Source organism: Sceloporus occidentalis, unplaced genomic scaffold (genome assembly GCF_023333645.1).
Source record: "Sceloporus occidentalis isolate IW3139 unplaced genomic scaffold, rSceOcc1.0.p SCAF_17, whole genome shotgun sequence".
In the NCBI taxonomy this organism is placed as follows: domain Eukaryota; kingdom Metazoa; phylum Chordata; class Lepidosauria; order Squamata; family Phrynosomatidae; genus Sceloporus; species Sceloporus occidentalis.
This window is the reverse complement of record NW_028316997.1, coordinates 1003105-1016080: the sequence shown is the minus strand read 5'-3', so window position 1 is coordinate 1016080 and position 12976 is coordinate 1003105. Positions and strand designations below refer to the sequence as shown.

The following is a 12976-nucleotide window of genomic DNA, read 5'->3' as shown; positions in this document are numbered from 1 at the left end:
ATAGCTTTGGTTTGAGTTAAAGGAATTTATTCATTAAAATACTGATGTAAACCTAGGAATATAGTAAGAGACCCTAAAATCATTTCTGCAGTGAATATATTGAGTTCCATCTCAGGATTAGCTTGCGTTAAATGTTAAATACCTGATAACTATTATCTATGTCTAGCTGTCATTAAGTAGATGTTGGAGCACTATCAACATGTCAGTTGAAAAGTTGTCAACATATTTAATGATAAAGGATATTCTGCTTTTCCACATCTAAAGTGAAAAGCTTTAAAACATAATTATGACTTATTGTGAATATAAATTTAAATCTTCTGATTTCTTTATTCTTGTTGGTACAGCATTTACATAATAGTTTCCCAGCACTGGTCCTCAGTTACCTCTAACAAATCTGTTTTTTAATGGCTGTGTAAGCAAACAACATAGTTTAATTAGCATAGGTCTAATAGATAGACACATGATTGATTTGTGTGAACATTCCTAAAGAGATTCTGAATAAATAAACTAATGAAGGAACTTGAGGAACAGTGCTGAGCATTTCAGATATTTGTTTTGAATGTTAAATTCACCTCAGCATCTGGTTGTTTTTTTTCCCCATGCATTTATGCTGCCTCGTATCTTGCATATTCATTAGTCATTATTTTTAAGTTTATCACTGTAGATGTTTTAACCGTATAAATACAAGTTTCTAGGCCCCAACAATTGTTGTTAATTGTCATGTATGTTCCTTTTGGGTTTTGTATATTTATTTTTCCATTTGTGCAAGATGTATGATTTTATTAATACGTCATGTGCTCAAAAGTCAAGCACAGTATTCATTTTAAGACAGTGGTGTCCTTTAAACCACTAAAAGGAACCAGGTCATCCATCTGCTGAATATCAAGCTTGACAAACACAGTTATAAAAACAGGCACATGGTATTTCTGCTTATTTAAGCCATGCAAACTTTTTGACACGCCTATTAGACATACCTCAGGAATGTTATTAACGGTAAGGCATTTTGTGAATGCAAAAAGATAGTTTCATAGAAATGCATAAAAAAATACAAAGAAGATACAGCAATATCTAACATGTGCATTGTAAATTTGTTTTGTTTTTTATAGATAAAGTAATAATGTTTATTTATCAAAGTATCATTATAACAACTGGCCCAGTTGAACTGATGGAACCTAACCTAATGTTATATTATTGGCAATGCAATTTATGAAACCAGTTGTAATTTAATTAAAAATATTTTTTCCATTGAAATGCCCATAAAATACATTAAAGTCATAAGAGAACATTTGACTTACTTGTAATCCTCTCTGAAATACTTTATGACCCATAAAATTAGCCAGCATTCGAATTAAGGCTGCCCCCTGTGGATAAAACATATCGGTTAGTTTTTTATAACCCGTATTCTGAAGACAATATGTCAATTCTATTCCTTTATAAAAATGCAAACACAGCTGGCTCTCTTCCAGTGCTCATATGCAATAGATTGCCATGACTCTTATACCCTGTGGGCATTCTTCCACTGAACTCTATGATGCGTGTTCATTGGTTATCCTGATTCTTGTAAAGATATTAGATAACAAAACCTATTTCGGTATAAAGAGTATGCAGGACCAGGTGAATTAAAATAATATAATCAAATAGTGTAATCTACTTGGTATAATATTTTATATATGCTCATTAACCTATAAAAAAATCATATTTTGTAGAAAACTGTTATACAGTATACTGATTGTTAATCACTGTCCTTAATTTGAATGGACCATTTTTATATTTTTAAGGGCACAATACAGGCTTTTGTTTATAGAACACTTTTTCTTTTTATAGCATGATTGTGTCCTGTGGACAAAGCAAGGTCCATAAAGACATAGTTTGATGAGTTTGGTACAGAAGAACTAAAGTGGCCTGCACAGAGTTGTGACCTTAACCCCATTGAACACCTTTGGGATTAATTAGACTTCCCAGGGGGACTTCATATTATTGGCCATGGTTTCAAAATGTGATATCCACCACGCTCATATAGGTGTGATGGTAAGCTGTTGTGACGGCCCAGGGTTAATAAGTGCCGTCCATAGTAGTTGTTATGACTACTTCAGATTCCCGGTCGCTGGGACTGCTAGGGGAGCGGAGATCAGCAGTACGCATGCCGTCTATCTCGCGGTCCGTCCTGGAGAAACTTTGAACTGTTGTCGCTCGGGGTCCCTTTGGCCGATCGCATCGCTTTTTGGACGGGATACCCTCAGGACCCTGAGAATTATGGCTAAAGTTATACAGACATTGCGGGGCTCGGTGGTCTAAGCGTTGCACCGGACTGTCTGGGCAGGGCGGGAAGATGTGGACATGATTTATGGTCTTTTCCTCACCTAACCTCTATATAAGCCTGTGTGTTTCCCCAATAAAGTGTGTTACTTCCCTGGACATAAGTCTCGTCAAATGCTTCAGGGGCTCGCTCGATCACTCCTTTTCAGGACAATTACAGCACTGTATTCGACTAACAATTAACAAAAAGGGAAACAATTATAGAGTCCCAGCACACCTTGCACAATGTAGAATATACCAAATATCATGAAAACACAGTAGAAGGAAAATAGTTACCTTCCCATAAGCCGTATGCTTTGTAGCTAAAGGGTTAAAAGTCCAGCGGGCGAAAGTTCAACAGTGTGTCCTAATGCAGCATTAGCCATAAAAAAGAGAAATAGAGGGGACCTTCACAAGATGGAACACCAGTCCGGCAGGACAGGCTGAACTCCTGAAGAGTCTCCTCAAAGAGAATGCCAATGTGAGTCATCCTGGTGAGTACCCTCGTAGAGCTGAGCAGTGGTGTGGAAAAACGGGAGACCTGATGGAACGCGGGTCCTCCAAGAGGTTCTGAAGCAGCAAGAAAATGAGCAGAAGTGTAAGGACTTTCCTGCCTCTCCGATCCTGCGCCGTGGCCGGTCTGGCTACGCTTCCTCCTCAGGCGGCTTCCCGGTCAGCGAGCACCACCGCTACCCAGTCGGCGTCTTCACCGCGTGGCCGACCATGCGACTGGGTAGCAAACAGGTAGCACACCCTGTGGTCAAAACATAATATTACACGTTACATCTGTAGTGTGTTCTTATTACCTCAGGTGACCTCCTTAATGCAGGACACACCTGCACCTTTCCCTATTTAAACCTGGACTTCCTCTTCTGGGTCACCCTTGGTTGGTTTATTCTGCTGTTTTCCTGGGCGAGTTGCTGTGACTATTTCTTCATTTGACCCGGCTTGCTGACTTCACTCCTGTTTTCTGATTTGGCTCCTGTTCTCTGATCATTGGTATTGACTCGGCTTGTCTGACTACTCTTTTGGATTTGATTCGGCTTCCTGCTTTACTGATTACCAGCTCTCCTGGCTACTCCTGGTTCCTGTTTGCCTAGCTCACTCCGCCATCCGGGGTTCTCCTCATCCAATCATTACAAGAAGTGTCCCTGCAGTTGTGTCCTTCCATGAGAAGAGGTGGTTATCTTGCCGAAAAGCATCCGTGGTGGAACTTGGAAAGAAGGTTCTTCTGATCTGTATATCCGTAAAGATGATAATGCGGTAGAAGGGGAAAACGGTAAATCCCAAACAAAAAAGAAAAAGGAGATACAAACTTGTATGATGGTAGTTAGGCGGATGGTAGTTTCTGTCGCTTATGCTTGGTTGGTTGGATCCCGAAGTTGTTCTGGCACGGCAAAATAAGTTTCCCAATCTGGAATCGGCAACTTTGGAAGACCTAGGTTCTCCAGGAAAAGCAGGATATCAAAGGCTTGATGGAGAATTAATGTTTTAGAATCCCGGCGCGCAATCAATGCAAACGGAAACCCCCACTGGTACAGGATAGAGGCTTCTCTCATTGCCGTTGTTAGTGGTTTCAGGGCATGTCTTTTTTGGTAGGGGAGAGGTCAGGAAAGATAGAGATGGAGTGACTATCCCATTTAATATCACCTTTCGCAGAGCGAAACTTTTAAGAATGTTTTCTTTTAAGGGGCAGTCTGCAAATGATATCCCTCGGGGGTCCCGCAGCATCTCCACGTGGTCTAAGCGCACAATGAGCCCTGTCAAACTTAACCAGGGTGTCTGACAGTCTCTGTAGGATGTCGTTAAAGATGGTTTGCAGTGTTGAGGCAATCTACGGTTGCGAAACAGTCTCCGGGCTTCCCCTTACTCTCAGATTATTCCTTCTGCCTCGGTTATCTAGGTCTTTCAATCTTTTTGAAATCAGTCGCATGGTATTAGCTTGGTCAGCCACCTGAGCGGAGAGTATGTCCACTGTGTCTGCAATCTTGACATTGTCACCCTCAACGGGTCCCACGCGATCTCCTAGTTGGCATACGTCTGCCTTCAGATAAAGTGTCCTGGATCCCCTGAGTTGCTTTCTCAATTAAAGGGATCATCTCTTCTTTTGTAGGTAGGAGTTTAAGAACATCCTGCAATGCAGGCTTGTCGCAGAAAGAAGGCTCAAGACATGCTTAATCCAAGCATTCACTGCTCGTGCTGGCGGGAGAAGGAGCCAGGTTGTGAAATGAGTCCCTGGAATCCTGGTCCTGAGTTCTGTGGAAATAGGAACGAACCAAGGTAAGTTAAGTTTTTTCCTTTTTCCCTTGTGGTTTGGGAGTTCCAGGGATCTTGTTTGTCTTGCCCATGTTGAAAAAAATGCGCTTTATTCGATAAAGTAACGGAGAGGGTCTGCAGAGCACAAAGTTTTAGCAGCCTTCTTCTTCAGCAGCTAACCACGCCTCCCAGTGGACATACTGTACCCCCTCTTTAAGAAGAATTGGGAAGAAGAAGAGACTCAGACACACTGGAAGGAGGGTTACCTCATCAAGATCCCCAATAAAGGAGATATCTGCAACTGTGCCAACTACAGAGCAATCATACTCCTGTCAACCGGGTCCTTGTAGAGAGAATGAAGGATGTGTCAATCCACAGCTACAAGATGAGCATACAGGCTTCCTTCAGAACAGATGATGCACGGACCAGACAGCAATGCTCTGCATCATAGTTGAGCAGTCCTTGGAGTGGAACTCCTCATTGTACATCAACTTTGCCAACTTTAAGAAGGCACTTCACAGTGAGTATCGAGAGACTCTCTGGAAGTTCCTTCGACAGTGCGGTATCCCAGCCAAGTTGGTAACCCTGATGAAGAACTCAAAGTGTCCTGCAAAGTGATCTTTTGAATGAAGGTCACAGAAAGCTTCCAGGTCCGAGCTGGAGTCAGACAAGGATGCAAGGATTATGAAAACATCCATCAGCGACAGTCCAGTGAACATTGGGGACCCAGCTCAATGAAATTGTAACACTTTTGCATAGGAAATGTCTAACATACTGGCAGCCACGCAATCACAGGACAGGACCAAGATCTTCAAGATAAACTCAATTAGCAATGACCCAGTCACACTGAATGAAAGCCCCCTAGAAGAAATGACTGTTCAAATCCAATGTGAAATCAATCCTACTGTATGGAGCTGAAACCTGGAGGACAACCAAAACAACGATGAGGAAGCTTCATTTACAGCTGCATCAGCAAGGTTCTCCAAATCTGCTGGCTAGACACCATCAATCTTTGGGAAAGAACTTGCCAACTCCCAGTAGAGGAAAAAAATAGGAATAGAAGATAGGGCTGGATAGGGCACACTCTACGCAAGCATCAACATCACCAGACGTGGAACCCTCAAGGAGAGCGGAAAAGAGAAACACCTGGTGATGCAACCTTGAGTCTGACACCAAAAAGATGGGCTACAATAAACATCGTAATATATTAGAGGGCTACATAATCTAATAAACGTTGCCGACTCCCAGCAGAGGAAGAAATTAGGAAGAGAAGATAGGGCTGGATAGGGCACACTCAACGCAAGCATCAACATCACCAGATGTGGAACCCTCAAAAGAGGCCATCTAAGAAACACCTGGCGGCTGAGGCTGACACCAAAAAGATGGGCTACACATGGAACCTGGTAGAAAAAATGACCGAGACTCTGGAGATCTGTAGCTGGTGGATTATACCTTGGCAGTGGTGATTGTCATAACTAAGTGCCTCAATTAAAAATGTTTTATTTAGGCCATCCTAAAAAAATCAGGATCCACTTCAAAAAAGTGGATTCATGTGTTACCAAGTATCATGCTGTACATTTAGTCACTGTACTGTAGTAAGAAGGGTAATAAGGTATTATTGGGAATAAGCAAACAATAGTATTTTTGTTCATTAAACTATTTTTTGCAACTGTTCATAATAATTAATATATTTATTGTATTTGCTTGAATACAGAAAAATACACATAATAGACATAATGACCCTGTCAAATTTTCAGTTAATGTTATGTATATCTCAGAAGTCAACCAGAAGAAAAGTGGAACAATTTGGCAAGGCAGATACAACCTTTGTGGTAATGGTAAAATAGAGAGCGTGGAATCTTTGCTTTTTTATACAGGGTGTTGTAATCCATATCAACAAAATCTAAGAATACAATGTCTGAAAACCTGTTTTGCTGACGCTGATGATCATAAATGCATAACTACATTTGACTACCTTGAAGCCCTTGAGGATCAGTGTGTTGACAGCTGTTTTGAGTTACTACACAATGGAATCTCATCACCAACACTTGATCAAAATCTCTTTAAAAGGAAACCTGCTTCATCAGAGTTCAACACCAAATCAATTCACAAAAGCTTAACCCCTTATTTACCAAGTTTTTTAGTACCCTATGTACCGTATGTTTGTTGTTTGGTTTAATCAAGATTTCCCTTTTCCATGTTTTATTTGACACCATAGGAACATGAAAAAAATAATAATTGTGAGTGTTAAAAATAAAACCTATAGCAAAATAAATAAATCTACTTTTTTCCAATGTTTTGCTTAGAATGTCTTCTACATAGTAGGTCCCACTGATGAACAGTGACCCAATTTATGTTCAGCAACATTCTTTGCTTACAGACATATACCGTATTTGCTCGATTATAAGACGACCCCCAAAATCTGAATATTAATTTAGGGAAAAAAATAAAAAGCCTGAATATAAGACGACCCTATAGGAAAAAAGTTTAACCAGTAAATGTTAATTCATGTAAACTATGTAAACTATTTTTTTTTAATAAAAATTTTTTTTAATTCCTTTTATTTTCCAACCTGCCCCCCAGTTATGCACATCTGCTTGTCACTCTGCCCCATAAATGCCTTACACCCCCTATATGCCACTGTGCCCCATGATATGCCTTTTAACCCTCTAAATGCCACGGTGCCCCATGATATGCCTTTTAACCCTCTAAATGCCACTGTGCCCCATGATCTGCCTTTTGACCCTCTATATGCCACTGTGCCCCAATGATATGCCTTTTGACCCCCTATGTGCCACTCTGCCTCCAGAAATGCCTTATACCCCTATATGCCACTCTAGCATTTAGGGGGTTAAAAGGCATATTATGGGGCAGAGTGGCAAATATGGACTTATAAGGCATTTCAGGAGGCAGAGTGGCGTATAGAGGGTTAAAAGGCATTTCTGGAGGCAGAGTGGCATTAAGGGGGTTAAAAAGCATATCATAGAGCACTCTGCCTACAGAAATGCCTTATGCCCCCCATTTAACCCCCCCAACAAAATCTTACCAGCGCTTCTGACTCCCGGTGTGTTGTCCGGGCAGCGTGTAGACGCAGAGCCGGCCTTAGGCGTTCTGGCGCCCTGTGCGGACTACTCCTCTGGCGCCCCTCCCTCACTACCCCCATCTCTGCCCCTTCAAACTACCCCCCTCTCTGCCCCTTCAAACTACCCCCCCTCAAACTACCCCTCCCCTCTGCCCCTTCAAACTACCCCCCTCTCTGCCCCTTCAAACTACCCCCCCTCTGCCCCTTCAAACTACCCCCCCTGCCCCTTCAAACTACCCCCCCTGCCCTTTCAAGCTACCCCCCTCTACCCCTTCAAACTACACCACCCCCCCTGCCCCTTCAAACTACACCCCCCCTGCCCCTTCAAACTACACCGCCCCTTCAAACTACACCCCCCCACATACCTTGTTGCGGATTCCTGCGGTGAGAGCAGGAGGCATCCGTCTTCTCGCTCTGCCGCGGTGCCGGCATTTCATGTTGATGCCGGCACCGCGACGGAGTCACAGGAGAGTAAGGGGCGCCGAGCGGTTGCTGAGAACTTCACGAGCAACCGCTCGGCGCCCCTGCCCAGGACTTAGATTAAAGCATCGTTTTTTTTTGTTTTTTTTTTTAAACTTTATTTAACATGAATGATGTTAAATAAAGTTTAAAAAAACAACAACAAAAAAAAAAACCGATGTTTTAAGTTAAGTCCCGGGCAGGCGCCCCTGCTACCATGGCGCCCTGTGCGTTCGCACAGGTCGCACACCCCTAAGGCCGGCCCTGTGTAGACGTCTACGCAACTTCAGCCAGAAGGAGGTGCGGTTAGCTGGGGTCCATCACGCAGACCTTTCCCGGCTGTCAGAGACAATTCCCCGGTGAGGGGAACTCTGATCTCTGACAGCCGGGGAAGGTCTGCCCAATGGACGCAGACAACCCCCGCTGCTAACCGGAAGGAGGTGCGGTTAGCAGCGGGGGTTGTCTGCGTTCATCGTGCAGACCTTCCCGGGCTGTCAGAGAGAATTCCCCGGTGAGGGGAACTCTGATCTCTGGCAGCCGGGGAAGGTCTATGCGATGGACGCAGACAACCCCGGCTGCTAACCGCACCTCCTTCCGGCTGCAGCGGAAGTTGTCTACGCGAATCACGTAGACGTCTACACGCTGCCCCGGCTACACACCGGTGACTCAGAAGCAACGGTGAGTTGGGGGGGTGAGACAGGAGGATCCAGGTCCCCTGCAGCGCTGTGGGGATCTGGATCTTAGTCTCATAGTCAGACCTTTTGAGGTCTGATTATAAGACGACCCCAATTATAAGACGAGCATTTGCTCTGAAAAAAACCTTGTCTTATAATCGAGCAAATACGGTACATATATTTTTCTTATGTTCTAGAGGTCCACATAAGCTAATAAAAGTACCCTATAGGGTAGTATTTTTTAATACTTCTGGCTTAAGGGGTTTGGGGTAGCGAGAGGTCGAGGGTTATACTTTTTACATGTAGTGCTAGTAGAATCGGGTGTCAGGGCTTTTTTATTTTTTTATAATTTTTTTATTTTTTATCTATTTATTTTTTCAACTTTTTTATCAATGAGCTCACTATTTTATTTATTTTGTATTATCATTTTATTTATATTTCATTGAAAAAAAAAATTTCTTTCTTTTTTCCCCCTTTATCACTTTTGTGGAAAGAGGGCAAAGCATTGTTTCTCACTTTCTACCCTTCGATCAGCAAGCAGGGCTCCACAGACTTGCATTGCTGATCACAATGCATGCGATGAGCCAGAAAGGAGAAGCAATCTGAGATCCCAGCAGACTGTGGTGAGGCTCTCCTGTTCTCCAGTAACCTTCCTGTGGGTGTCAGCAGTATACCAGAAAGGAATGCGTCATTGGGCATTCCTTATACAGTGACGCACAGTTGCTTTTGTTAAGATCAGTTATACAGAATCAGTCAACAGGAAGCCAGTGATGTTGACTTCTGCTGACAAGGGGAGTCTCATCTCCCGTGTAGCAGCCGGGGGATGTACCTGCCACTTCAGCAAAGTCAGGATGTACTGGTACGTCCTAATGGACGTCTTGGCACATTTTTTAAGGATGTACTGGTACGTCCTAATGGACGTCTTGGCACATTTTTTAAGGATGTACTGGTACGTCCTAATGGACGTCTTGGCACATTTTTTAAGGATGTACTGGTATGTCCATGCGGTCATGAAGGGCTTAAGGAAAGTCCGAAATTTCTCAATATTCAAAACAATGCGACTGAGACACGGCTGCCCCTTGCCGAATCAAAGCATTACGTACACAATGAGGTTTATAAAAAAGTGAATAAGTCCTATCACAATCGCACCTTGTTTTCTAACCAATTCATCCAACACCATTACTGTTTCCAATAATTTGCAGTCCATATTCATTGCTACATTTACTTAATTACTAAATTAAATATACTAAAGCTACTTACAAAAGATCTTGGATGTAAGTGGATTAATTCCTAATGAAAGTCAGTCTCTTTGGTAACAAACATATTGTTTGCAGGTATGAAAAAGAACCTGAGCAGTCTAACAGTTAGATTTCAATAATATCATACATATTTTAAGTACCGTATTTGCTCGATTATAAGACGAGGTTTTTTTCAGAGCAAATTCTAATCGGGGTCGTCTTATAATCAGACCTCAAATAGGTCTGACTATGAGACGACTAAGATCCAGATCCCCCGCAGCTGCAGGGGACCTGGATCCTCCTGTCTCCCCCCCCCCCCGCCCCACTTACCGGTGCTTCTGAGTCCCCAGTGTGCAGCCGGGGCAGCATGTAGATGTCTACGCGATTCGCGTAGACAACTTACGCTGCAGCCGGAAGGAGGTGTGGCTAGCAGCGGGGGTTGTCTACGTCCATCACGCAGACCTTCCCCGGCTGTCAGAGATTAGAGTTCCCCGCGCTGGTGCGCGATGGACGCGATGGACGCAGACAACCCCCTGTTACGCCAGCAGCGCAGGATCAAGGTCAAATAACAAAGCCGAGGTCTGGTACACGTGGAGATCAATCAATACACAAGAGCACCCAGAGAACATGGACTCGTTGAACGGGCAAGGAAACAAGGAACCAGGAAGGTTTAAATAGAGCCAATGGCGGGAGAGCAGGTAAGATGACGTCATCGCGACCGGCGCAATTAGCGTCGTCGCGATAGCAACAACAAACATAACTTCCTGCCTGTGTTACCTCCGTGAAAGACGCGGAGGAGCCACACAGGCAGGGGAGGTAAAACAACCTCCGTGGACATGCAGCGGCGATCAAACACTTGATCGCCGCCGGCATGCCCGCGGCGGTAAACTACGAGGTCCTCTCTGCCTGTGTTGCCGCCGCGAGCGACGCGGCAGCGCCACACAGGCAGAAGAGGTACTGGTCGGGTGCCACGAGCATGTAGCGGCGGATCGTTTCTCCGATCGCCACTGATATGCTGCGGCAGCCCGAACAGAGCTGTCAGTGACCGGGAGGCGTGCCTGCTCTATACGCACGCCCCCTCGTGTGCGTGTAGAGCGCACCTCAGTACACGAGGGGGACGTGCGCGAGGAACGCCGTGGGACCCCAGCCGGACAGGTAGGTGTAACACCCCCGCTGCTACCCACACCTCCTTCCGGCTGCAGCGTAAGACATCTACACGCTGCCCCGGCTGCATGACAGGGGAGTCAGAAGCACCGGTAAGTTGGGGGGGGAGTGTTAAATGGGGGGCATAAGGCATTTCTGGAGGCAGAGTGCTCTGTGAAATGCCTTTTAATCCCCTTAATGCCACTCTGCCTCCAGAAATGCCTTTTTAACTCTCTATACGCCACTCTGCCTCCTGAAATGCCTTAAACCTCCTTATATGCCACTCTGCCCCATAATATGCCTTTTTAACCCCCTTAATGCCAGAGTGGCATATAGGGGTATAAGGCATTTCTGGAGGCAGAGTGGCACATAGGGGGTCAAAAGGCATATCATGGGGCACAGTGGCATATAGGGTTAAAAGGCATATCATGGGGCACAGTGGCATATAGGGGGTATAAGGCATTTCTGGGGCAGATGTGCATAACTGGGGGGGCAGGTTGGAAAATAGAAGGAAATAAAACCAAAATATTTTTCTCAATCATAGCTTTTATTAAGAAAAATAATTTACATGAATTAACATTTACTGGTAAAACCTTTTTTCCTACAGGTTCGTCTTATATTAAGGCTTTTTCTTTTTTGCCTAAATTAATATTCAGATTTGGGGGGTCGTCTTATAATCAGGGTCGTCTTATAATTAAAATAATTGTGAAATTGACTATAGATGTTTGGCTAACAAGCAACAAATTAATATGTGCTAAGTTTAACATTTCTTTGGAGCTCTTATGTTTAAAGTTAACATAATCAAAGGGTAGTCAGTCTGTTGCCTTTAGAACCACAGTAATTAAAATGAGCAACAATTCCTGAAATATTTACTCACTGCTCATACATGCTGAAAGTTAGGCTAATAAAAAGTTTGTGAAAGCAATCAAAATATTTTTATCTACTAATTGTATGCAGAATAGAAATTATTAACCTAATTAATCAGTTAGTTAAAAAAATCAATATCAATTTCCAGGGACAATGCCTTTTTAGTGTCTACCACAGCAATTACACACAAATTTTTACTCACTAAAAAGACCACACCTGCTAAAAGCACAACTTACCAAGTGATTTGCCAATATAATATTCACTTCATGTCTTTTAAAACTGCCCTGGATACGATGAAGGGCAAATTGAAGAGCCAAGAAATGTACTTTAAGTATACGTTACTTTGCTTATTATTTTTCCCATTGGTAGAAACTAATTTTCATGAATATGAAATAAATGTACTTTTTTATTAAAACACTTAAATGTTTTTCTCACATGTTTCTTCTTGGGAACACATAATTGTGTATTTTAATCTCCCTGCCATTGTATGCTTGCTGATTTCTGACTAGACATGTGCAAATGGATGAAATTCGGGGGGCATTTTTTATTTAAGAATGAAATTCGTTGCCTTTTGTCCACATTCACTCTCTTTCACTCTCTCACACTTTCACTCATACTCTCAATCTCATTCACACTAAATGTGTTCCCACCTTCTCTGCCGAGCACTTCCGCTTCTGCATAACTTGGCACAAACTTCCACTAAAATGGCTGCACTTCCACTGATATCCTCTCCCCTGATGCTCCAATCAGAGGAGGACTTCCTTCCCCCAATTGGAGGATCGGGTGAGAGGATGTGACGGAAAGTGTCACTATTGTGGTGGAAGTTTGTGCCAAATTATGTCTGCGAATGTGCGGACGAAGATAGAAGATAAAAGAGAGAGGATGAAAGAGAGAAGATAGAAGAGAGACGATGAAGAAGAAAATGCAGAGGCGGAAGTAGCGGCAAAAAACGCCGCCCCCAC

General features: G+C 43.4%; 1 protein-coding gene across 1 annotated transcript in view; it reads right to left on the bottom strand.

The window, feature by feature from the left end:
- LOC149302725 (thyrotropin-releasing hormone-degrading ectoenzyme-like) overlaps positions 1 to 12976 on the bottom strand; it is a 331139-nt gene that overhangs the window by 128953 nt on the left and 189210 nt on the right. The window contains exon 7 of the mRNA XM_089482127.1: positions 1296 to 1361. Coding sequence (XP_089338253.1) covers positions 1296 to 1361 — 66 coding nt within the window. The remainder of the gene's footprint in view (positions 1 to 1295; positions 1362 to 12976) is intronic.